The 24785-nt window shown below is 51.9% G+C and overlaps 11 protein-coding genes across 11 annotated transcripts; 3 read left to right on the top strand and 8 right to left on the bottom strand.

Moving 5' to 3' along the window:
• Nucleotides 1-476: 476 nt before the first annotated feature.
• Nucleotides 477-2123, bottom strand: N7459_008108 (uncharacterized protein; the record flags this gene model as incomplete). Its single annotated transcript, XM_056947276.1, has 2 exons — nt 477-1595; nt 1653-2123. The coding sequence occupies 2 exons, from the start codon at nt 2121-2123 to the stop codon at nt 477-479; spliced, it is 1590 nt and encodes a 529-aa protein (XP_056796786.1).
• A 451-nt stretch (nt 2124-2574) lies between these two features.
• On the bottom strand, nt 2575-5039 carry N7459_008107 (uncharacterized protein; the record flags this gene model as incomplete). Its single annotated transcript, XM_056947275.1, has 4 exons — nt 2575-2760; nt 2816-3401; nt 3462-3549; nt 3599-5039. The coding sequence occupies 4 exons, from the start codon at nt 5037-5039 to the stop codon at nt 2575-2577; spliced, it is 2301 nt and encodes a 766-aa protein (XP_056796785.1).
• Nucleotides 5040-5807: 768 nt separating this feature from the next.
• N7459_008106 (DNA-directed DNA polymerase eta) lies at nt 5808-7784 on the bottom strand (the record flags this gene model as incomplete). The annotated part of the gene is made up of 1 exon (XM_056947274.1): nt 5808-7784. One exon carries the CDS (start codon nt 7782-7784, stop codon nt 5808-5810), a length of 1977 nt encoding a protein of 658 aa, XP_056796784.1.
• Nucleotides 7785-9623: 1839 nt separating this feature from the next.
• N7459_008105 (putative transcription factor RfeG) lies at nt 9624-10589 on the top strand (the record flags this gene model as incomplete). Its single annotated transcript, XM_056947273.1, has 3 exons — nt 9624-9743; nt 9814-9858; nt 9951-10589. 3 exons carry the CDS (start codon nt 9624-9626, stop codon nt 10587-10589), a joined length of 804 nt encoding a protein of 267 aa, XP_056796783.1.
• Nucleotides 10590-12358: 1769 nt separating this feature from the next.
• On the bottom strand, nt 12359-12682 carry N7459_008104 (NADH:ubiquinone oxidoreductase subunit NDUFA3; the record flags this gene model as incomplete). Its single annotated transcript, XM_056947272.1, has 2 exons — nt 12359-12405; nt 12499-12682. The coding sequence occupies 2 exons, from the start codon at nt 12680-12682 to the stop codon at nt 12359-12361; spliced, it is 231 nt and encodes a 76-aa protein (XP_056796782.1).
• Nucleotides 12683-13064: 382 nt separating this feature from the next.
• N7459_008103 (dolichyl-diphosphooligosaccharide-protein glycotransferase) lies at nt 13065-14610 on the top strand (the record flags this gene model as incomplete). Its single annotated transcript, XM_056947271.1, has 4 exons — nt 13065-13206; nt 13258-13368; nt 13422-14128; nt 14185-14610. The coding sequence occupies 4 exons, from the start codon at nt 13065-13067 to the stop codon at nt 14608-14610; spliced, it is 1386 nt and encodes a 461-aa protein (XP_056796781.1).
• A 353-nt stretch (nt 14611-14963) lies between these two features.
• On the bottom strand, nt 14964-15510 carry N7459_008102 (PET191 family protein; the record flags this gene model as incomplete). The annotated part of the gene is made up of 3 exons (XM_056947270.1): nt 14964-15150; nt 15242-15383; nt 15486-15510. The coding sequence occupies 3 exons, from the start codon at nt 15508-15510 to the stop codon at nt 14964-14966; spliced, it is 354 nt and encodes a 117-aa protein (XP_056796780.1).
• Nucleotides 15511-15767: 257 nt separating this feature from the next.
• Nucleotides 15768-17381, top strand: N7459_008101 (sterol esterase; the record flags this gene model as incomplete). The annotated part of the gene is made up of 3 exons (XM_056947269.1): nt 15768-15802; nt 15867-15946; nt 16000-17381. The coding sequence occupies 3 exons, from the start codon at nt 15768-15770 to the stop codon at nt 17379-17381; spliced, it is 1497 nt and encodes a 498-aa protein (XP_056796779.1).
• A 390-nt stretch (nt 17382-17771) lies between these two features.
• On the bottom strand, nt 17772-18540 carry N7459_008100 (uncharacterized protein; the record flags this gene model as incomplete). The annotated part of the gene is made up of 3 exons (XM_056947268.1): nt 17772-17930; nt 17971-18095; nt 18126-18540. 3 exons carry the CDS (start codon nt 18538-18540, stop codon nt 17772-17774), a joined length of 699 nt encoding a protein of 232 aa, XP_056796778.1.
• A 182-nt stretch (nt 18541-18722) lies between these two features.
• N7459_008099 (uncharacterized protein) lies at nt 18723-19651 on the bottom strand (the record flags this gene model as incomplete). Its single annotated transcript, XM_056947267.1, has 3 exons — nt 18723-19064; nt 19138-19544; nt 19612-19651. The coding sequence occupies 3 exons, from the start codon at nt 19649-19651 to the stop codon at nt 18723-18725; spliced, it is 789 nt and encodes a 262-aa protein (XP_056796777.1).
• Nucleotides 19652-20262: 611 nt separating this feature from the next.
• Nucleotides 20263-24785, bottom strand: N7459_008098 (putative RSC complex subunit (Sth1); the record flags this gene model as incomplete). Its single annotated transcript, XM_056947266.1, has 4 exons — nt 20263-20502; nt 20565-24322; nt 24395-24584; nt 24693-24785. The coding sequence occupies 4 exons, from the start codon at nt 24783-24785 to the stop codon at nt 20263-20265; spliced, it is 4281 nt and encodes a 1426-aa protein (XP_056796776.1).

Raw genomic sequence — 24785 nt, 5'->3', positions numbered from 1 at the left:
CCCCAAACCAAACAAAGAAGTTCTGGCTCTAACTTCTCTTATTTGGCCGGTATGTGTCTTTCCTGTGTCCAACGGAGAAATAAAATAATGTTTGTTTGCAAGCTTGTTATTGGCCTCCTCTTCGTCTATCCGACCCCCAAGAGATCCGGTACTCTACAACAGGAGTTAAGGTAGGCAAGCACAAGGACAAGCAGCGCATATAATTTAAGCAGATATTGACTCTATAAGCCATTGCAAAATTCACAAAATGGGTGACCGATGCTCTGACTCCAGTTACGATGGAAAAATCGAAGAAGCCAAGGTTGCTATAAAGACAAACGCAAAAACTCTTCAACAACTCTCCTCTTCGGCCGAAGCTGCAAAAATGAACAGAGGGAAAAATGCGATTCTATCTCTTGATGATGCAGCAAGGAGGGTCAAACAAGAAGAAAAAGAAGGCAAGGAACAAAGCGGAAGAAAATGATCTCTGCACACCATCAAGCTGCACAAATCCCAGGATTTGAGTGCTCCTCGAACGCCTCCCGCAAACGCATGTCATATTGCTCCTTGTCTTTTAGCTTGCGCTCCAGAAAGTCGAATGCATCGAAAGACCAATACCGCATTGTGATTAGCCAGAAAGCTTCGTCGTCCTTATGGGTCTTAGAGAACCGCGGCTGGATATAATCGTAGAAGATCTTAAACAGCGCCATTGGAGTATGGAGCGCAAGAGAGCACCAAAACGTTCCTCTCTCCCATCCCTGCCGTAAAATGGAGTGTAGCAGGATAGAAGACTGTGTACTCGGGGCACTTATTATTTCTTCTTCCTCGAACACCTCCATGAATTCTTTATGGAGAGTCTCATAGGCATCTAACTCGATCATATCAATAGGTTGACTAGTCAACCAGTATGGTGGGTGGATCATTTCCACAGGACGAGAGCAGGCCCATTCAAGGTCGATAAGACAGCTGATGTTCCAATCGTCATCCACAAAAATATTGCTTTGGTGGAGATCGGTGAAACTCAGAAAGAAAGGCCCTCGAAGAAGGTCTCGACGAAAGAAACGAGGCCAGACACTTCTCATAACCATCAACGCACAAGTCTGGTAAAAACCATCCTGAAGACTGTTAACGGCATTAGGCTGGTGTCGAAGGCGGCTCTCATGGAATGAAAGGATATCATTGACGTATGAGTCGACTGTTGAGTGGGTGATCTGTCGCGGTATATCAACCGGGATATCTTCATTTTCCAATAGTTGGATTTGAAGGGTAAGAGGGCGGTTGCTTAAGCTTAAGTACCCTTTCTCATCCAAAACGAAAGAGCCGATCTTTGGTAACGGGGTTTGAGTCAACGATAGTATAATACGAGAAAGGCCACGGAAAAGGTTCTCCCGCAATTTATCATCATGGCGTCTCTCCTCCCATGTGTCGGAAAGCATTTTACCTCGTGATGGATCGATATATTCAATCAGAATATAACCCGTCCCTAAGGCAGCTGCTTCATCAATTCGATGCTGAACATAGCTCGATGGAATCGGATATCCTAGCCATCTCAATAGTTGACGGCGTAGATACTGAATACCACGGGTTACCAGAGGCAGGTTATCGAGACGAGTGAACTAAGACTATATATAAGCAATGAATATCGTTGAGATATAGGTCAGGCGTGTGCGTACCGTTTCACCGGTAGACAGCCCAAATCCATAGAGTTGGGGAATAGGGATATTTGGGCAGTTCTCTTGGAGCCATGCATATGTTCCAGCCTCACAACGGATTTTCTCATCCGCGTTTCCAGGGCGGGACTTCTCCCCAATCCGGTACGGCAGAGGAAACCGAATCATCAATTGTTTCTCGGAGACTCGGTTTCGGCCATCGATATCGACACGGATGCAAACATTAAAGCTGCCATCTATCCAGTCCTCCACATCAACAAGATGGCATGTGTCTGAACTCAAACCAAGGTGATGCGCAACAGTTGTCTCAATCAGCTTTCGATTCCGGTACAAATGGGTAAAATATTGAATCTTCTGATCCCTATACCCAAGTTCATGGAGGATATTGGTGTCCTGTTCCTTTGCAACAGAATATGTGACCTCGCGACGGAGCAGGCGACGAGATTTCAGTGGAGTGTCGTGGACTTGGGGCATTCCTGTTGAAGCCGGCGCCTCGCTGGGGATATGGCAGAAATAGGGATAGGCAGCTGATGACGACGTCTTGGGGGAATAGGGAAACAAAGAAACAGGGGCAAGAGCGACAGAGTAAGTCGTCCAATAGCCAACTTGTCGGATAAATTATTTTCCCATTGACAAAATGAAAACAAACGATCCGTCGATGCATCAACTAATTCTAATCAATGCGACAATGTGATCCCATACTGAGCGCTCCATAGTCCATGACGGTGACAATGGGATGTACGAATGTGCTCGGTTCTACGGTATTAGCAACAATCAGAGGCTAACCGCCAAACAGACAGAAATACGTAAAGGCAAGACATATGCATCACATCTTATTCCTACATGCGGTCATGCAAATCGTTGAATTCATTAAGAGAGCGTAAAAAGAGCTTTCAAGTAAGCCACACATTAGCGGCGAGGAGCATCAAACAAGCCATTCCCGCTCCCTGATGCGTCGTTCCCCTCCTAAACGTGGACGGGGCGGCAGGCGATCTACTAGAGACATTCGCCGCGGCGGTACAGAGGCTCTTTCACGGTGCATCTCACGGATACGTCGTCGTCGCGCCTGGCGGATCTCATCAGACAATTCAATCAGCTCATCGATTTCGCCCTGTAGTATAGTCCGGTCAGCTAAATCCAGTCCAACAGCAAGAAGGGTGACATACCGGCTCCAGGTACGAGAAGATATAGTAATACATCCTCGTTTCCTCAAACTCATACCCGATGTGCTCGATGGCTTCTCGTACCACGAGGTCCTTTGTGATTTCGGTCCAGCGCTCGTCTCGGCGCTCTTTAGAGACTTGCGGCCTAGCATGCCCCTCGTGCTCCTCTTCTATGACTTCGACCTCATCCTCCGACGCATCCTTAGGTGCGACTTCGACGATGTCAAGGGCTCCAGTCATTTCAATAGCCTCAGCCTTGGAGGGCGCATGAACCACAGACCATTCATCTGTGACATCCTTGGTGTCATCCCCAGCATGAGAGCGACGGCCGGAACGCTTTTCATGGATACTTAATTTTTCGTCGATGTCAAGCTCGCGAGGAAGGCCACGTCCTCGACTGTGAGAATTATGCGCTACCAGGGTCTCACGCTCGTCACCCATTGACCGGCGACGATGACGGGAAAGCGCCTCGTCACGCCCCCACGGATTATGGAAATCAACTGACGGACCACTGGTTGGAGATATTGATTCTTCGTCCTGGAGCTCGAAGGAGACTTCTTGTTCCGAGCCGCGTCCACCTTTCTGGCTACTGCTCTCGAATTAGCCTTACGCGCCCTATGAAATGGCATGCGCTACCCTAGGGGCTTACCGATGGTGAACATCAACTTCATCGATACTAGTCCTGGTGGATGAGATCTCGGAACTAGATGCGCGTGGCGGAGGAGCGGTATCAAAGCCTGGTAAGTCATTAATCAATGCCCTTCTGGTAGTCCGTGAAGTACTAACCATGGTCTATATGTCGATGATGTGTGATGACATCCTGATGAATGGGAGGCGCGCGAATAGGCTCTGGTGACAATGATTCTTCTCGGGGTGGTGATCGTCGCTTGCTCTTGCGCACCACGATTTCATCACTATCTGTGCTGCCGCGGCGGCGGTCTCGTTCTAACTTCTCCTTCTGGATGACAATCTCCTCATCTTCCTCGGCCTCGCGGTGACGAGGCTTCGAACGCATTCGAGAGCGAACCCTTATCTCTTCATCTGTCTCTTCTTCCTCTCGATCGAGAGGGGAAGCCTCTGGCGGTTCGCGAACGAATCTAGGTTGGGTAGGACTGCGTCGTCCATGGCGCCGTGCCTCATGAAATCGTACCTCGTCACTTTCCTCTTCCAGTTCGACAGGTGAAGGTCGATCTTTCCACTGCATGACCCATTCCTCTTCTTCAGATCGCCTCTCCCCGCGATGTTTTCCGCGCCGCCGCCTGTCTTTTCTGTTGTCGATGATGACTCCGTCCGGCTCCGCTTCTCGGCGACGAGATCTCCGTCGTGATTCTGACGATCGATAGTATGCTTCATCTCGGTCATCCTCAAAGCGCCTATCGCGGAGTCGCAAGTCACCCTCGCTGTCATAGGGTCGTCGAGGTGCTCTCTCTTTGCGGCGAACAAACATATCATCTTCCTCAAAGTCTCGGTCTGGACGATGTCGCCTACCGCCGGACCGGTCTTGCCCTCGCTCGTCAATGAAGAGTTCTTCCTCGTCAAGCTCATGTGGACGTCTTCTACCTCCATGAGCTTCACGTTTATCGAAAATAAGCTCCTCTTCATCAACTTCCCGAGGGCGATGCCGCCTCCCACCCCGCCTCTCCTTCTCGTCAAAAATGAGCTCTTCTTCCTCCACCTCGCGAGGCCGATGTCTCCTCTCGTCGCGAACTTCCCGCTCGTCAACAATCAACTCGTCTTCAACTTCGCGCGGGCGGGGCCTTCTCCCTCCTCGTATTTCCCGCTTATCAAGAATGAGGTCCTCGTCATCGACCTCCCTAGGGCGATGCCTCCTACCACCGCGAACCGCTCGCTCGTCGACAATGAGATCCTCTTCATCAACCTCACGAGGACGATGACTCCGCCGCCGCGGCCTGGGACGCATATACACCTCCTCGACCTCGTGCTCCGGTAAGACCTCATCCAAATCCTCCCTCGACCTCCCCATTCCCATAGGCCCACGCTCCCTCGGCGGTGCAACGCCCTCGCGCACAAACTCGCGTGGTGGCCGCTCCCGGATCCGCAGTCGCTCCAGGTCCTCCACAGGAGGCATCGATCGCCGCCGGCGGTATTCCACGTCCTCGTCGAACTCACGGTCCCGCCTGCGCGAACGCGGATATCGATCGCGAACGCGTTCATACTCGAAATCGTCTTCCTCGTAGTACTCGCGGGGCGGTGCGCGGCGCGACATCGCGGCGACTGCGGCAGTGGCGGGGTTCAGATGGGAGGAAAAGCAGGCAGGCAGACTCTGGGCGCAAGGAAGCGCGAGACTCCGGGCATTGGATGCAGGAATGACAGTCCTAATTAGAAGGCTCGAGAGTAAATGCCACTCACGTACTCTTCGCCGCAGTGAAGACGGTGGGGGTGAACCAGGGTCGATCGTGAAGAGAAAGTGTCGGGCCAAGGCGACTTCGGCGGGGTTGTCGTGCGATCGCCTATCGCGGCACGTCGCGAGATGGGTTGGTTCAGGGTTTGATCTAGCACGACTGAGATGAGAATGAAGACATTCAAAGGCAAAGGGTGTTCTTGTCTATCTTGAACAGATAGGAGGAGGCGCAGCGACATCAGTGCCTGAACGTCCCGATGACCCCCGCGGCCCGCTGATGTCACACCCACGCGTCGGCAGTGACAATCGCATCTCCCTACTGACAAGAATGGCTAGGCCTACGTGGAGAGCATGGGATGTGTGATGATCATATGTTGGCGGTGTGTGGTAATGCAAATCTGCTCGATGCTAGTTGGATCGCTTTTGTTTATTTACTCATGAAGTATATCCAAGTTGTATGGTGATCCGATCCGTGGATCGAGAAGAAAAATGGTTGGGTCGAACCACACGTCAGATCCGGCTGCCATGGGTAAGATGACGTTGGCCTAGATAGATTATAGCTGGTGTAATAATGCATTTCTATTGGGGTATATCATCTCGTAGCACGTCACAAGGAAAAGAATCGCAGCGCACTCACTGGAAGGCCAGTCGCATTTGACCTTTCTCGGGTTTGCCCCGGCCTCCCCGACCACCCCTTCCGCGCGCATGAGATCCTCTGGCGTTGCTCGCCGGGCGAGATTGCTGCTGCCGAGTGTTTCCCACTTCCTGCCGATCCTGAACTTCCAGCTCCTTCGCGAAATGCCAATCCTCATGCTCTTCCCGTTCATGCTCGGGTATAGATTTCGAGCACCGGTTGCACGTGAACTGTGGCATTGTGGAAGTTGCAAGGTCGTCTCCTAGACCTTCCGCGACAGGGTTTTCCACGTCTTGTTCTGGCCGTGGCTGTGGACTCTCGGTTTCGACGGTGGGAGAGTCATCAAGCTGTGATTGAGTAAAGAAACGTTTGATGCCACTTTCATCAATTCTCCTCCTCTTCTCTGTGGGTGGCAGTTCGCCCAGCACGTAGTCGGAATCACGAGTTCTCGCCGACTGGCTCAATGACTTGGCCTGATCACCACGGACCAGAAAGCCCTCGATGGCCCTATTCTTGTTCACACCATCCTCAAAATTGCTCACACTCAAGGACAGATTAGCACAGGGCCATGCCTGTCCGTCTGCCACCACCTGACGGAGCAAGGTATTGGCGAGTTCAAACAGGAGGTTCTCATCGATGGTGTTGGCAGCAGGAATGGGAATCTGCCGGGATCGGCTCTGTACCGTCCTGTGGTGCAGGGTGATCACTTTTGGACGGCGTCTATTTTCAAGCACACCATCCTCCACGAGGCGACCGTAAATATCGGCTGCAAAGATGTGCAGCCATTTTTCTGCTTGGTCGACCGTGTTGATGCTGGGACGAAAAGACTTGGCAGACAACATAGACTTAATTTGCGTTCGAGGATTCACCTCGCTCCGATCATCGCCGCGGATAGTCCCATATAACCAGGTAGCAGTATGGTCATCCAGCCTGGCGCGCAATTGATCGAGGGGCACATTGAGAAGATCGCTGACTTGCTCCGTGCCGAAGAACGAAGTGATCTGATCACCCAACTTGCCTCCCAGCATTCGGATCTGGGTGAACTTGTAACCGCCCAGAAAATTTGTGATTGCGCGGTTGCGTACCACGGTCTGCTTGTTGGGCTTATTGCAAGCACTTCCCAGCTTTGCGAGCATCTTATTGCGTGCAACGCCAGCGGAGCAGGTGTAGTGAAGTTTCTCCCATACTGCATTCCTCACTGACCGAACAATCTCCGCGGCGAGTAGCATGACAATGTCATCCCAGTCTGGATCATCTTCTTCGCTTTCCTGCAGATTGAGGTCGATCAAGCAGTCTTCAGAGTTCCACTCTAAAGCTGTAGTAGATGGATAAGGCAGCTCAGAATCTCGGTTGTCATCCTGTGTAGACACTCGGAGCTCCGGGTATCTGCGCATCAAGCCACAATAAACAAGCGGGGACAGATCGATGAAAACTTCGTCAATACTGGCCTTCTCTAAGGACGCATACAGCCCCTGTGTCAGACGATAGAGGTCGGCCTCCGACTCATGCGTGCGCCACAGGTCCAGCTCCTCCTTCATCGTTGCGAGTATCTTCCGCGACTCCGCACGATACGGGTCCAATGAGACCTTATCCGTTTTGATGTTCTTGAACGAGTCGTCACGGTAAGCCCAGCGACCGCCTTCCCCTTCTCTGAACGTGGCGACATGCTGCAGGACGATGTTTGGACACAGCTTTCGGGCTTCGGCGGCCGTGACCATCCGAGTAATGCCGAATGACCGCGCCGCATAGTTGACCGCAATCAGAGAATCCCACTGGCGCACAGCAAGGGGAGTGTCGCGGGGCGTCCCCAGCCGCACCATTTCACACTGAGCGTAAAAGGCATCGAGGTCAATGTGCGCAATGGCACGGAGAGGGGTGGCTGTTGAGCCTTGCCGCAGCAAGTGAAGCTGGCGGTGAGTATATCGAGAGCGTCTCACAGCATCGGGGGACGCGTTGACCGGGTCTGCAAAAGACATGCTCGAAGCTGCGGCATGGCGCCTTGGGCAGGATCAACCCAACTGAAGTCTGGGGGAGTAAGGGGAGCACGGATGCCGATCTTTTGGTTTTCCAATCTCCAGATCTCTCAAATGCGCGGGAGAAAGAAGAGCTGGCTGGATCACGACCCTTGGAATGGGTGGCCTAAAGGGGTTTAGGGCAGACACGTGTGAAGAGCCTCAGGTGGACATGCGTCACGTTACTTGGCAGTGTCGACATCGACATCGACATCATCCTCCACATGAATACACGGACATGTTTTACATCAAGGTCCGTGGAACTCCATCTTCAGAAGACACCCATGTTTTTGTTGGTTTTCTAGTCAGAATGCCGATCGTCTTTTCTCATCCTATCTGCTGTATATTTATACATCCCTACTCAACCTTCAACCTAAACCAACCACTCCCCACCACGGACCAAAGTCAAATATCGGCCAATTCGAAAGACATGCTTATTTCCCATCGCCTCTCTTCAAGCGAGAGCACTCGTGCAGCTGCACCCTGCGGGACTGCGAAGTCGAGACCCAAGGAAAAGGCCCGCTAAGAGCTGTGGGATCTCCGATCGGGGAAGCTGACCCAGCCACGGCGCGCTGAGTGGCCGAGCGTCGGAGTGCCCAAACGCATTCCTGCCCAACGCCCATCCCGACCTCATGTTCAGTGGCAACGGTCTGCTCCCTCCGATCGCCTCGCAGATTGGTCCTGCAACTGCAGAGGATCCCTCTTTCCAGACCCAATTTGTGCCACCATCGTGCTCACGAGCCCGCGACGAGAATCCCCCATTGACTCCTGATGGTATTAGTGTCCTTCTGCTAGCGTCTTGTTGACCGCTTCCCCCGATCCACCGGAGGGCGGGGTGACTCGATGGGCACAGACTGAGTAGCAATCCGAGCTGAGGGAGAGAGTGATCGCCGCGAGCTTGAGAAGTCGTTGAAGGTTGACATGTAGTGCGGGCATGACAAGGATCGTGATAATCAAGGGCCCATGTAGACAGAAAGGGTGAGCAGGCCACTAGGGCTCTCGCATCAGGCGGCTGCAGACAGCAGACGGTCGCACAACCCTCTCTAAGCCGGATTCGACCGTGCATGCTTTTTGATAGTGGGGGAGTCGTGGCACCAGCCCAAGACGGCCCAACCGCCCTGCGTGCCCACTTCAGTTCGCCTCTCTCCCCTTCTTCTTCTCCTCCTCCCTCTCCTTCTCCTTCTCTGCAAATCTCCTCGACGAGAGTCTCTCTCCCCTCTCTCCTCCCCTACTCCCTGGTCTCAATCACGAAAAACGAAAACTCTCCCCCCATCCCGTGTGTGGTCCAACTGAGCCTGGAGGATCGTGCTCAGCCATCTCTGATCGCTCTCTTGTCACCTCCCAGCCTCGCAAGACTTGATTCTGTCTCCCAGGCTTCTGCCACGGTTGTGATTTCTCCTCTCTATCTCTCGATATCTTCTCCCCAAGGACATTATTTTGCCGGAGTGGACAACCAGCCAGGACCCCTAGGATCTCCCGGAGTTTTACCCACCGGACAAAGGACACCATTTGTTGCTATTGCCGACCAGGATCTTGACTACCCAGGTCATTCCCGTGGACTGCTATACTCTTCGAATTCCCTGGATCTCCCCCCTCTGGACTCCGAAAGAAACCTAAAGTCTTATCGGTCGCCTTATAGAACAATCACTGTACATTCTTCCAATATAAAGGATCCCCACCAAACACTTCCGCCATATCCAAGGATTCCACTTCTGCCCGGATTTTCATTTCTTTTTTGGCCCGTCGGACCCGAGGAACTTGTTAAAAACTCGCTGGACTTCTCTCTCCCACTCCGGACACATTATGACAGGCCGTCAAAATGAATACTTTATCCCTGGTGATGGTATCAGCCGCGAAGTGATCCAAGCAGATATTTGTCGCTATCTTGGGAATGATGCCCTCGTGAGACCTGGCAACCATGGTGTCCGTCGCCTTTTTATTCTCTTTTCTTTTTGCTGAAACCCACGCGCGATTTTACTGACCATGCCAACAGGGTCGCCCAGGGTTTTTCATCCGCGCCTACCGGAATCTCACATCAGTAAGTGAATACGTTGCAGCATGCCAACCAACCGAACTCCACGTGGGATGTGAGAACCTCGTCTAACCAAGGATCTTTTTCTGGAAATCTAGGAGATGATTGCTGATTTGAAGGCCGACTCCGCTCGCTGGGAAGCGGACGTTTCGCGTCGGGCTGACCTAGGCTATCCGAGAGGTAGTTACATTCAAGATGTGAACCTGTCACATGCCCCTAACACTGTCCCAGCGAACTATGCCGCTTCGGCTATCCATGAGGTTCGCCAGCAACCGGGGCCATCGCCTCCTCCTTTCAGTGCAGCTCCCGCACAGACATACATGGACCCTTACTCCCAGAGTCCGTATGGCGGATCTCAAAATGCTCCTTACAACAATCCTCCCTCATCCTACAGCTCCACTCACTCGCCCTACGGATCAGCCCAAGCTCCTTATCCTCCACCTCAGGTCACCTATGCTGGCTCCTCCCAGCCCGTGGTGACGGCTGCTGACATGCACCCTTCTTCCTATACCTACTCGGCCGCTGGCTATGGTTACGAGGGCGGCCGAAATGCCCCCAGGTACCCAGGACCAGGTTATGATGCCGATTCGGACTATTCTCCTGTTACTTCCGGGATGGCATACCCTCCTACCACTGCCCCAGATCCCCGGATAGGAATGGAAACAAGATACACTCCGGAATACGAGCGCAGTAGGCCGCAAGCGACCAGAGAAAGAGACCCGCACCGCCGGCGGTAAAACCGCAAGGGCAGCAGACTGGCACCGAGCTCTGTCTTGTGCATACATGTTTCCTCTTTCTCCCTCCCCTTGCTTTCCATTGTGGCCCACTGGATGAAATTATGATTTTCTTTTCCATGGACTTTGATGAAGAAAAAAAAGACACCCGGGAAATAATGGTTATTTCGACCAACACCAATCTTGTGGTTTCTTCCCCCTGGACAACCATCTCTCTCTATCCCGCTTTTTCTGCGCGTCAGATTTTTATGACTCTCACTCTCGAAACCTGAGAATTACCTTTTTCCCCCACAAGTCCAGGAATTGTCCAGATCGGATGAGAAGATCGTCCATTATACGGCCCCAGTTGGGCCATCCACGATCCGTTGGACATGTGAATGCCATTTCCCTTCCCATGGACCTGAATACCCACTGGTAACACTGGACCAGCACCCGAGTCTCAAAAGTCATAAGACCCAGCTGCGGGTCCTCGGGGAGACTCTTTCACGTTTTAATCATCCTGCCTTATCGTACAGCTGGTCGGTTAGGAGTAGGAGCATTGTGCGTTGAATGGGGGTTTTATGAAAATGGTGGCTTGTCTGGATTTGAGCTTGAGCTCTTGTTGTTTTGCTTTAATGACCATTCGGATGTTCGCCAGACGTGGGAGCCGGCGATCTCCTTTTGCTTGCTGCCTCGGATGTTTTTGACGGTGTACAGGATTTTGTGCTTTAAGCAATTTTGTGCTCTCCTCTCCTTTCTCTTTTCTCTCCCCTTGGAATCTCCTCGATGAGATACGCGATACGGCCTGTGCTGTTCATGTTTGCTTTTTTTAACGCTGCTTTCCTTGTGGCTGTTGGGAGAGACTGCTTTGATAAAGCGTGCTGATGAACTACATGTAGATATGAGCATATACGGCGTTGATCTGTTTTGTGGCTGACGCTTTGATTTTGAATGATCGGGGTCCATCATTCTAATTGAATCCTTCTACAAGCTGTCTCTTTCCACACGCTCTTTCTACTGTAAACGTCTACCCTCAGGCTGTCTTCCAAAACTCAAGTCCAGATAGGAGACCACTGATACGGCATGACGCTAACTGTCCTTTTTCAATACACAACGTGTTTGCTCATTGAAGATTCACTGCAAGTCGTACAAGGCTTCCAAGGCCGCCAGCAAAGGGATTCTAGCTACGGATACCGCAGATAGAATCTAAGCAGGATGCCAGTCCCCCTGGAATCAGAAACCGTACGGTATCTGTTGACTAGATGAGTTTTTGGCATAATGATACTTATCCCAGGTCAATGCAATGTTATTCCTATTTCAGAGCAGAGTTCTCTATTCCTCCAGTGAAAGCGCAGACGCAGGTCAATCCCTGGGTATCGTTTCTGCCACGAAAGGCCCTATCTTTCAGAAATAGACTTACGATAGTCATGAACACACAATTATGACCAGAAGAAAAAATGACTCGGTGTCGGTTATATGATCACTCTCGAAACATAGTACACACACTGCGGCGCAACGATCTCGACATCCGACTATCCCGAGACCATGTGTGCGAATGAGATTGGTATCAAAAACGCCTCTTCGCGGGCAAAACGATCAAAAGGTGAAATCGGTTTAGGTCAACGGCATTGCTCCACAACCTTGCCGGTGCTTTCCAAGTCGTGCAGGCGGTTTCGCTGGACTTTCCATCCTCTTTCTACTCCAATCAAACCTCATGCAATTCAGGACCAGGATCGGCCAGCCGCGGCTTGTTCTTTTCTGGCGGCTTGGCATTTATTATCTCCGGTCCCGGTTTACTCGTCATCGTAGCCCTTGGGGACATTGCGCGGGCCCGCCGGAACTGTGCGCGTAGAATATCATAGTCAGTAATTGGCATACAAATGGCGGCCAGAAAGGGTGAGTCAAATTTTCAAAGGGGTTAGGTAGTCCTCACTGGGATATGACATGGGGATAGGCTCCGGGTCAACGTCACCGAGAGCGCGGCGGAGCGGGGGCAGGCCGACCAGGGCGACGGGGCCCATGGACCCGATGATCAGGGAGTAAAAGATCGCAGGCTTCTCATGCGATGCCCAGCGAATGTAGCGGAGGGGAGTCGACCAGAATTGAGGGGTAGACATGGCGACAGACAGTGTCGGACGTCAACGAGAATTTGGGAGAAGAATTCGACGGTAGTGCGGTTTCAATGCCCGAAAGATGGCAGACCACAATTCAGAAGAGGATGAGATGAGGATATGAGAAGCCACCCTATGGTTGATGGATTGTAGTGGCGAGGCCAGCGGAGAAAGTGGTGAAATCAATAGACCGTGGGGAAGAAGTGAAGTTCGAAGTTCGGAGATGCGCAGGACCCGGCGAGGTCTTGGCATTGCCCATTAACACGTCGCCCTTTCTGGTGAACTATACAACTCCGACCTTCTCCCCTCAACTTCCTCTCGTCCACCCTTTTCCTTTTCCCTCTTGTTACAGCCTGGCGTCCGCTCCGCTGTGGGGAATCATTCCAAGATGCGGTGGTGCCTTGCGTTGCTTCTCTGCTGCTTCTTGGCTGCGGTAAACGCTCTGAGTAGCTCCGGCAGCCGTCTGCTGGTGGTTTTGGACGACAGCACAGAGAAGAGCCTCTACTCCACATTGTGGTCTGACTTGAAAGGTAGCTAGCTCTTAGTCTACACTTTTGAATCGCGCTCACTCGTCATTCCAGCACGAGGATACGATGTGACCTTCGAATCGCCCAGAAGCGACAAGCTGTCCCTCTTCGAACATGGCGAAAGAGCTTACGACCACCTTTTGATCCTCCCCCCGAAGTCCAAAGGTTGGCAGCCTCGAAGAAGTCAACCCTATATCTCAATTGACCTAATGGAGTAGGACTCGGCCCTGCTTTGACACCTAAGCACGTCCTTGACTTCCTGGCTAAGGACGGCAACATCCTCCTCACACTGTCCGGAAAGTCCGCAACCTCTAGCTCTATCAGCTCTCTCCTCCTTGAAGTCGATGTCCACCTCTCGAACGACCGTTCCGCCGTTGTTGTCGATCATTTCAACTATGACACCGCCTCGTCCGCCGAAAAGCACGATGTTCTCGTTCTCCAGCGCCCTGGTCCGCTCCGGTCCGACGTTAAGACATTTTTCGATGGCGAGGGTGTCCTGGCCCTGCCTCGCGTAGCTCCCCAAACTCTTGGTAGCGACAGCCCTCTCATTGCTCCAGTTCTGCGAGCCCCTTCCACTGCCTATGCCTACAACCCCAAGGAGGAGATGCCGTCGCCCGACGATATCGAGGCCACTGGCTCCCAGCTTAACCTGGTCTCGGTCATGCAAGCCCGCAACTCGGCTCGCTTCACTGTCCTTGGTTCTGTTGAGGCTCTGGAGGACAAGTGGTTCTCAGCCTCTGTCAAGACGCCTGGCGGCAAAAAGACCCCCACTGTTAACCGCGACTTCGCTAAGCAACTGACCGCGTGGACTTTCAAGGAAACTGGTGTCCTGAAGGTTGGCAAGATTGAACATCATCTGGCCACCGATGGTGAGGTTGCTTCGGCCGACCTGAACCCCAGTATCTACCGGATCAAAAACGAGACAGTATGTGCAGCTCGGTACGATCTTGCGCCTTGCATGCTAATTATTTTCTCTCGCAGGTCTACAAGATCGAGCTGTCGGAGTACGTCTATGACAAGTGGGTGCCCTTCGAGGTCCCCGCGGATGATGAGCTGCAGCTGGAGTTCACCATGCTCTCGCCCTTCCACCGTCTGGCCCTCCAGCCCACTCAGCGCACTGAGACAAGCACGGTTTACAGCACTCAATTTGTCACCCCTGATCAGCATGGCATCTTCTCCTTCCGCGTCAACTACAAGCGGCCCTTCCTTACCAACATTGAGGAGAAGCACGAGGTGACCGTGCGCCACTTCGCGCATGACGAATACCCACGCAGCTGGGCCATCACCGGTGGCTGGGTCTGGATCGCTGGTCTATGGTCAGTGATTGGAGGTTTCTTGGCTTTTGTCGTTGTCTGGCTGTACTCGGCGCCTTCGTCCGCGGCCGACAAGATCAAGAAGACGCAGTAGATCTGTATTCCATTGTATTGACAATGATGATGTGGACTTTTCCTATATTATAGTTGCGATACCTTTGCCTTCTTCTCTACGAATAGCCCCAAAGGTCCTTCATACAATTACAATGAGCATCTGCAACCAAATATTGTACATTTCATTTACGTGACCTGTGATGTATTTGATATTGGAGATTGTGCCGACGTTCCAATGATCAGAAAGAATAAAACTCCAAAGCCATGCCAGCATGAATCAGAATATCCACTCGTCGAGAACGTAGAGCAGTTAGGCAACATGAGCTCCAAGCTCGGATTGATTGGCATAGACGCCTCCCACTCCGGCAGTGTATTACTCAACAACCTTGCCCGTCACAGGCCTCTTGTCTTCTCGGGGTCCATTTGCACTTCATCGCCACTGAGCTCCTTGACTGACGTGTACGCCGGCCTGCCCGCATACAGCTGCTCCGACTTGCCCGTGTTCCTGTCCTCCATCTCCTTGGCCACCGAAATGGGATGATTCCCACGGAATCGCTTGCGCATATCAATCATCCCGCGCCTATGAAGAACCAAGCTCGTTAGTCATGCTTACTCGCCGCTGGGGTCTATCCTCCGCAATCAATCCCGGCGTTCCAGAGAGATTGACTTACTTGCACTCGCTGAATCCCTTGCGCAATTGCTGACACTTCATGGGCAACTCTTCGGCGAGTGGAGAAGCCAGGCACTCACGCGGCGAATGTCGCTGGACCATAATGCAGTCTGATTCCTGCAGGCATTGGGCCAGCGCCTCTCCTGTTCGAGATGGCACGCAGTCAGCTCACGAGAATCGGCATGGGAGCGCGGACTCGCTGCAAATGATGCAGGGTCCGTAACACGGAGATCTGTGTGACTCACTGATGTCCTTGCACGAGCTAGGCATGGTGATCTCGTGGAGCAATGCAGACAACACTTTCCACCTGGAATCTGCGCGACTCCGGCAAATTCGGGCGATCACTTGATCGTGGCGCTGATTGGCTGACCTGGATGAGTCAGCTGCGCTTTCACATGCGGCCATGACGTCGCGGTTTAAGTTGGCATTCGCACCCTCGCTCTCTCGCTCCGCATTCTGTGCTTTATACATTCAAGGACCACTGGTGACGAACATATGTATAATTGCAACACCTCTGGCATTTCATCATGGCGCGAGTTCCCCTGATTGGGAGGCTATTCTGGTATCGTCTCGCTCCGGACTACCTGATTCCTGAGTCTGTGGCAACTAAAAGGAAACATTTTCAGGTTTGAGTACCTGGCCCTTTTTGGATCTCTGATCCTTGTGCTCCTTGAGACGATTATTCATCTTATCACGTTTTGCCTTCGTGAGTACCTACACCAGTATTGGGTGGTGGATCTGCTACTGACTTGCAACCAGCGTCGCCGATTATCCGATTCTGCTATGAGCAGTCTAAGGCCATATTCAATATCTTCATTCCTACTGAAATACGAGACACCCGGACTAAGGAAGAGCTTCTTGCTGCATCCATCGCCGAAGCATCAGACTTCACTGAGATTTGCGCTCTTTTTGGATATGAGGCTGAGGAGCATATTGTACAGACGGGTGATGGGTACCTTCTTGGACTACACCGCTTGGCATATCGGAAAGGCGAGGAAGAAATGCGCGTCAATCAAGGAGTCGGCTCTATCAGCAAGAAGGTTGTCTATCTTCACCACGGTCTTCTCATGTGCAGTGAGGTCTGGGTCGCCTTGACAGACGAACAACGGTGTCTCCCTTTTCAGTTGGTAGAGAAAGGCTACGATGTGTGGCTGGGCAACAATCGGGGCAACAAGTACGCAAAGAAATCGGTGCATTTCTCGCCTGGATCTCACGAGTTCTGGGACTTTTCGATCGACCAATTCGCGTTCCACGATATCCCCGACAGCATCGAGTACATTCTCGATGTGACGAGCCAGCCATCGCTGTCATACATCGGGTTCTCACAAGGAACAGCGCAAGCCTTTGCGACTCTCTCGATTCATCCATTGCTGAACCAGAAAATTGATGTCTTCGTGGCTCTGGCGCCCGCAATGGCTCCCTCGGGTCTTCGCAATCGTATCGTGGACTCGCTCATGAAAGCATCACCCAACTTTTTGTTCTTGCTTTTCGGCCGACGCAGTATTCTGTCCTCGACCACCATGTGGCAGACAATTCTGTACCCGCCAATTTACGTCCGCATTATCGACACTGCACTATCGGTGCTGTTCAATTGGCGTTGTCGCAATATCACTCGGACGCAAAAACTTGCCGCTTATCTTCACCTGTACTCATTCACAAGCACAAAGTCTGTGGTACACTGGTTTCAAATTATCCGTAACAAGAGCTTCCAGTTCTATGATGATGAGATTCACTCTCCTTTCAGCATCGTTGCAAGTGAGCGCTTCTACAAGCCCGTGAGGTATCCAACTCGCAATATCAAGACTCCAATTGTGCTCTTGTACGGTGACAGTGACAGTCTCGTTGATATCAGAGCCATGCTACAAGGCTTGCCCCGCGGGACTGTTGCAAAGGCAATTCATACCTACGAACATCTCGACTTTTTGTGGGCCTCAGATGTCGATCGGCAGGTCTTTGGCCATGTCTTCGATGCGCTCGAAACCTACAGTCGCAAAAGTGTTGCTCCGATTGAGGCGCCCTTGGCAAGTATCCGGCTGGTGGATGGTCGTCCTATTATTGAGAAGCATACATCCAACAGTTCTCTTCCAAGGAAGCCCCACGGCCTGTCTAATGATTCTGCCTTTGGTGTAGCAACAACCTAAAGGTGGATTTGGTCGGAGTGCGATTGCTTTTGGTACCAGGCCTGTATATTATTGTGGCCCATTGCCACGCTCAATACCCCATATTGGCATGTATGCATGCATTCAGTTTTCTTCGTTCTTCCAAGCCGGTTTCCAGACCAATAAAAGAGTTAATAGAGATCCAGTCGCACCCGAATTTTGAACATCATAATTTTGAGGCTGCTGTAATACTCTAAATCAATCCTCCTAAGACTATACAGCGTTTCATAGCATCCATACCCCCCTCACTCACCTCCGAGTACAAGACATCCTCTTCCGTCTCAAGCTACGTCACCCTCAACTTCCTTTTTCCAATATTTGACATCATCAAATTCATAAGTTAACTAGTTAACTACCTAAAGACTAAAATGGTCATAAATTGATCACTTTCCTTGCGCTGGACCCCTTCGTTTCAGTTGTCCATGGTAGAACATAATTACGCTGGTTGCTAACAACTCGGATATCTGTTTCCTTAAACTCTGTTGAATAGTGCGTATGCCCAAAGATCCATACTTTCACCCCGTGCCACGGCTGCTACAGAAGATCCGTTCCAGAGCCCCATGCATTAGACGCATGTTGTGGACTTGACGTCCGGTGCGTGGAAGGTGCATGGAAGGCGCATGGTGTGCCACTGCCAGTATTGATCTCCTGGTGTCCTTTGTAGTATTTCTCGCATTCTCACGATGTATAGCCTAGCTCTCTTGCCGCAACCAGGTCAAATCAGACTCGTGAGCGGCGTTGTGCTGATCGATTGTCCAGTTTTGGATCTTTTTAGAATGCTGGATCTTTTGCACAACGTATTTTGTTCGTCTGGGATGTGCGACCAGAGTGTGCAGCCCGGAACTGTGATATGGGAGTTCGGAATGTCATAGTGTCGTTGATGAAGCAGGATCAATCGCCCGTTCAGCAAATGTTCCTGCTCAAGCTGCCTGGCTTGTGCAAGCGCTGAGTCATTTATGTAGAAAAGCGAGGAACTCGTTGTAGTCTGCCAGACAGCCCATGTCGCCCGCCAGAACCAGGTATTTGGCGCAGACCGGGATTCCAAAGGAAGAATATTGTTTATTGCCCAAATGGAGGTCAGATAGGATCTGGAAGTGTGAAGAGGGTCTAAAGACCGAGCGCAGAGTATCAAAAGTCCCATGCCGAGATGATTGAAGTGGAGCGAGACCCAGCAAAGCTTTTGATTTAAGCTCGCCAAGCCCCGGTCGTCCACAACGTTATTAATTCTTGCTTGCTTCACCAGAACCAATATTTTGACCCCGAAAATTACGATTGCTACTAGGAGGGCGCTAGCCAATATCAACATTGAGTTGTTCAGCAAGATCAGACCATATACGCCCCGCCAGACACCTGGAATGTCTGCCCCGTCAACCACTGCGAGTCCGGGCTTGCAATCAAGGCTGCCACGCCCGACACATCTTCCGGTACGCCGACGCGGCCTAACGGTGACCACTTGGATAGCAGTGTTTCGATCTGCTCGGGTGTCATATCCTGGCCACCTGGGATATACTTGGCGGACATTTCAGTGTACATGTCCGTTTTGACCCCGCCTGCAGCAATGCAATTGACAGTGATGTTGCGCGGGCCAAAGTCCACTGCGAGACACTTGGTCATGCCCTGCACAGCAGCCTTGGAAGCAGCATAGACAGCATGTCGGGGGACGCCCTGCATACAAAAACGTAAGATAGTCCTCCTTAAAGCAAAGACCATAGAGTAGCCATGGGTTATTCACGCATACCTTGACAGCAGAAATAGACGAGGTCAGCATGACTCGCCCATAGTCCGCCATGTACTTATACGCCTGCTGCGCCACAAAGTATTGGCCCTTGACATTCACCGCAAACACCTGGTCGATGTCCGCGCCTGTGACCTCCGAGAGGTCGCCGAAATGCTCGATCCCGGAATTGCTCACGGCGATGTCCAGCCGGCCAAGTTCACGCACGACCGTCTCGAACATGGCGCCCACCTCCGCCTCGTGCGAGACATCCGCTCTCACTGTGATGGCGCGCACGCCTTGGGCGCGGACCTGCTCGGCTATCGACTCGGCAGCTGCGGCTGAGGAGACATAGTTGATGGCAATGTTTGCGCCGTGTTGCGCGAACTTGAGGGCAATTGCTGCTCCGATGCCGCGGCTTGAACCGGTGACTGCATCAGACTGAGGTGAGTCCCTTCATTCTTGGGTTTTTCATTTTGATAGTAAGAAGGGGCATACCGAGAGCGACTTTGCCAGTGAGATCTTTGTTCAAGGACATGGTGGTGGGCAGTAGTTGTCGCGAGAGCGAAAATCTGGATAATTCATTTGTGATATCTTTTCTCCTCGCAAGGAGGCGGGGCTCTGAGAGACAATACTGCTCTTGTACATGATCGTCACGCTCTGTGATGCAACGCAAGACTCGGTGAGGCGACCTGCGACGTGAAGTCAGGGCTGTTCTCGGCTTTGATGACTCGTTCTCTCCGCTGCACGGACCCACCCCGGCTCGCCCAGTTGGGCCGACACGTAGAAGGATGCATGGAACTATGGATTGCAATTCATTGCCTTGAGCCTTTTAACTAGCCGTACATAGAAACCTAGCTTGAGGTTGCGTTCAACTGAGGCTGTTCTAGTATCGCGCACAACCCGGATTCCTCAAAATAGATCGCTCAACGATAACGAGAAAAACAAAGCGCCATCCTCAAGACTTGCCCCATCTCCCAGATTGAACCGAACCGAATACATCAGGGGGAAACGCCATTCCAGACTGCAAGATAATAGACGAAAAAACTTTCAGGATACATATGCCAGAAACACAAGCGTGTCGTCGAACAGAAGGGCAGTTTCGACACGAACGTGTAGGCATAGGAGGTCCACAAGCGATGAAGGGCATCACTCGTCATCAGCGCCAAAGTCAGCCCCGTTAAAGTTGTTGGCACTGCCAGAATTGGAGTTATTGAAGGTAAGCTTAAGCTTCGGTTGCTGCCCAGGAGTGTCGGCAGTCAGCGGAGTGTCAGCGCCCGATACACCACCGGTGGACTGGCCGTCGCCGGCGATGGAGGCTGGATCGTCGAAATTGGCAAACTCGGGATGACCCTCAGTCTGTTTCTTCAATTCCATCACACATTTTTCCTGCAGGTAGTTAGCATTTCTGTTGCAAGCCGAGTCGATTTGTGGGAGTCCAAAACACGTACCTCAATGTCGTTGGCATCCTGGAACAGAATACTGCCGTCTTCGTTGTACGTCCTGGCATTCTGGCAGAGGAGATGGATGTCATCCCGGAACTCCTTGAGACTTTGGTAGTCGTCGCGTTTCAATTTCTTCTCGATCGTGTCCATTGCAATGGGGTTCTTGATGATCATGTAATAATCGGGATACTGCGAACGTGGTGGCGGCTTCATGAATGGATCGATGATCGCACGCACGAGCGGTCCTTCCTCGCTGTCGGAACCTTCGGCTGGGATCTCCTGTTCCATCTCCTTCAGTGACTGGATCACACTGGTGACGATACGGTTCAAAGTGGATCGGTCAGAGCTGCTCAGGGTATCCGGAACCTTAGGTTGACGACCGCGTTTGCGTTTAGGCTGCGGGTTATCTTCCACGATATCCTCAGCCTTGCGCTTTGGCGGGGGACCACGACGACGCTGCTTCCGCTGGGGAGTCTCGGAGTCTTCGATAGAGGGATCGGGCGAAGATTCGACCCCTGAAACTTTCTTCTTCTTGCGCTCTTTGTTGGCCGCACGGTCCGCGGCCCGCCGTTCATTCCTCTCGATGACTTCTTCCAAGGTGAGCTTTCCTTCTTCAATACCTTCCATTGCATCCAGGAACTGCTGCTCGGACAAGCCGTCATCATATCTGGTCACCTTGCGTTCACGAGCACCACGGCCATAGACCTCGGTTTCCACGTCCTCGGCGACAGGGTTGTCCTCCTGAAGGTAGATATCTGGGAGCTCCTCCTCACACATCAGTCGAGGGTAGCGCTTTCCAGCGCCATATTTGTCGACTTCTAGACGATGTTTATCGATCTGCTGGAAGACAACCAGCTCCTGTTCGGAACGAGCCATGATCTCATTCAAATCATCGTCATCCATCTCGTCTTGGTCACCAATTTGATCTGCAGCTTCCGCAGTCTCTAAAAGAGTACGGAGGAGGGCGTCTCGTTCTTCATTGGTGGACTTGTTGTCAAACTTTCCGGCCTGGATAACCTTGCCATCCATATCGAGTTTGAACTGCGCACGTTCCAAGATCTTTTCCTCCACGGAGTTCGAGCTAATCAGTCGCAAGATGCGCACCTCGTTCTTTTGACCGATCCGGTGGGCACGATCTTGGGCTTGTAAATCCTGGTGAGGATTCCAATCCGAGTCGTAAATGATGACTGTATCAGCGGTCTGCAAATTGAGACCCAGGCCACCGGCACGTGTAGACAGCAGAAAGCAGAAGTACTCCGAATTGGGATCATTGAAGACCTTCAGAAGATCCGATCGGTCGTCAGACTTGGTTGAACCGTCCAGACGAAGATACTTCAGACCTCGCATACGGAGGAAATCTTCCATGATGTTCATGATCTGAGTCATCTGGAAGAACATTAGAACCCGATGGCCTGTGGCACGGAACTTGGGCAGGATTCGATCGAGAAGTTCGAACTTTCCGGCCGTTCGCCATAAAAGATCGTTGGTCATGCGAGTAGGGTTCATTTGGTCCTCCACAGGCTCGAACACAAAAGGATGGTTGCAAAGTTTCCGCAGCTGCATTAGCATGTTGCTGAGACCACGCATGCCCGTCTTACCACCCTTGCCGTCACTGACAGCCAGCCTATTGTGGGTGACAAGCTGCTTGTACAACTTGGTCTGCAAGGCAGAGAAGCGACACTTGATGACACGCTCCTGCTTGTCGGGCAGGTCCTTCTCGACATCTTTCTTCAGACGTCGAAGCAAGAAAGGACGAAGGACCTTATGCAGACGACGAATGACAAGTAACTGCTCTTCTTCGCTCAGATCCATGCGATCTTGGCCACCAGTGTTGGCGAACGGGGTATTGAACCACTCATCGAATGATTTCACGGATTTGAAAATATTCGGCAAGACGAAGTTAAGAAGAGCCCACAGCTCAGGCAGGTTGTTTTGAAGTGGTGTACCCGTCAAGATCAAACGGTAGCGACTGGTGTAGTACGATGACAACGTGCTGCTCAACTTGGAATTGCTGTTCTTCATACGATGACCTTCATCGACGATCATGTGCGTCCACTTGATCTTGCTGAGGATAGGGCGGTCCTTGATAATGTACTCATAGGTCGTCAGTAGGACTTGGAAGTTGCCCCATCGGATCTGCTGCTGCTGCTGTTTGCGTGCATTCGGGGGTCCCTTGTAAACGACCTTAGTAACCGACGGAGCCCACTTATCGAACTCGATATTCCAGTTGGTCAGGGTACTAAGAGGTACGATAACCAAGAACGGCCCATTGTTCCGCTTCTTTTCAATGATGTAGGTGATCAAACTGATCGTCTGGATGGTCTTACCGAGACCCATCTCGTCTGCCAGGATGCCGTTCAGGTTGTTGTTGTACAGCGAAATCATCCACTGCAACCCCTTCATCTGGTATTCTTTCAAGGTACCTCCGATGAGGATAGTGGGTTGCTCAGTAACTTGCTCTCTGATTCGGTGGGCAACAGCATAGTAGTCGATCTTCTTCTTTCCGGAGACATCTTGTCCCTCTTCTTCATCGCTATCGGCAAGCTCTTCGTCACCATCGTCTTCGTAATCTTCACCCTCGCCGTAACGCTCGGCCAGGTTTCGTTGCTGCTTTCTGACTGAGGCGGCGAGCTCCTTCAAGAACTTGTCGGTTTGGTTGAGCAGATGCGAGATACGAGAGTCCTTAGCCTGACCCAGGAGCTTCATATAGGTCTCCTCATCGTTGGCCTTCAGAGCCTGGAGACGTTGCTTGGCGGTACGCTCAACACGCTTCTGCTCCTCACGGAAGACGAAGCCATGGTGGGCAACCATTGCACGACCCAACTTTTGGGCACGAGTACGATTCTGTGCCGCAGCATTGACAAGCTCTGCACCACGGCTGAGGATAGCCTGCAGCTGGTTATACTGCTTCTGCTTCTCTCTTGTCTCACGAGCATGTCGCGACTGTCTCTCAATCTTCTCAGTGACTGATGCATCACGAATGCCATGAGTGTCCCTCTTCTCGAGCCGGGATCCCGCACGGCTTGCCCTCACTCCGGTACGGCCGTATTGAGTCATTGCTTGGGCCACCTTCTGGCGCACACTAGCTTGTTTGCCTTGCGCCAACACATTTTCCATCTTCAAAGCAATCAGAGCCTTCAGCTTGAATGAATCGTCATGTGTAGGCGCATCACTCTTCCCAGTATCCCAGACACCAATGTTAGCGGGAAGCTGGTTAAGGCGTTCTCGCCGAGCTTGGCTTCGCTTGTGCGCCAACAATTCATGCAGCTCACGCTGCTCTTGTTTCTTCAGACCGTAGCCAGAAAATTGGAATGGAGCAAAGCCCCCACGTTTCTTGAAAGAGGCATGAGCTGAATAGCCGATGGACTCATAAGGATAAGCTTGTGGTGCTTGAAAACCGTTATACCAGTCTTTTTCCGGAACGAAAAGACTCTCCGCATCCTCGGCAGACTGATCGGCAGCGCTTTGGTCAGCGCCTTCCGAGGTATCTTTTGCCAAAAACTTGGCCAGGGTCGAGGTGCGGCCTAGTGTTTTGTCGACTGCGTCCTGGGCGAGTTGAAAGCGGTGCCAGATTTCCTGATTAACTTCCTTCCCTTGGGCCAACATTCGGAATATCTGCATTTGAATTTTCGTAAGATGAAGCTGCTCCGGTAGGATTCCACCTCCGAAGGTCAGACCCTTCTGACCCGTCGACTGGGGCTGACCAGACATGCCAGCGGTGTTCTGTGTGGCTCCAGCGGCAGAAGATGCAGAAGCAGTGCGGGCTGTTGAGAGAACGTTAGCATGAAAACTAGGTAAGTATTTTCGATCAAAAGTGAGATCCCAAGGTGACTGACCGTGGGCACCGTTGGCGGTAGAATTGGCACTAGCACCGTTTTGTTGTTGTTGCTGCTGCTGCTGACGTTGCTGAGCCAGTCTTTGCTTATGGAAATTTTGCTGTCGCTGCAAGGACACCAAAAAGTTTTGGACCTTGAGGTATTCGGGGTCGTCGGCGCGAACACCCTGCGCTTGCATTTGCCGGAATTTCTGACAAGATATTAGCGGTGACCATCAACATGTGCAGAGACACAATGCGACAGAAGTTGGGATGACAAAATGATAGTGGTGGGGTGGTGGAAGAATCGAGATGCCTACCTGGAAAATCCCCTGAACATCGGTGGGTGACAGGTTGTGTGGCAGGGCAGCGTTGCTAGGCGCCGCATTCGGCGCCGTTTGTAGTGAAGCCAT

Source organism: Penicillium hispanicum, assembly GCF_028827665.1.
Source record: "Penicillium hispanicum strain IBT 35686 chromosome Unknown utg000007l_segment0_segment0, whole genome shotgun sequence".
Lineage (NCBI taxonomy): Eukaryota > Fungi > Ascomycota > Eurotiomycetes > Eurotiales > Aspergillaceae > Penicillium > Penicillium hispanicum.
The sequence above is the reverse complement of the archived record's forward strand: the minus strand, read 5'-3'. Positions and strand labels throughout refer to the sequence as shown.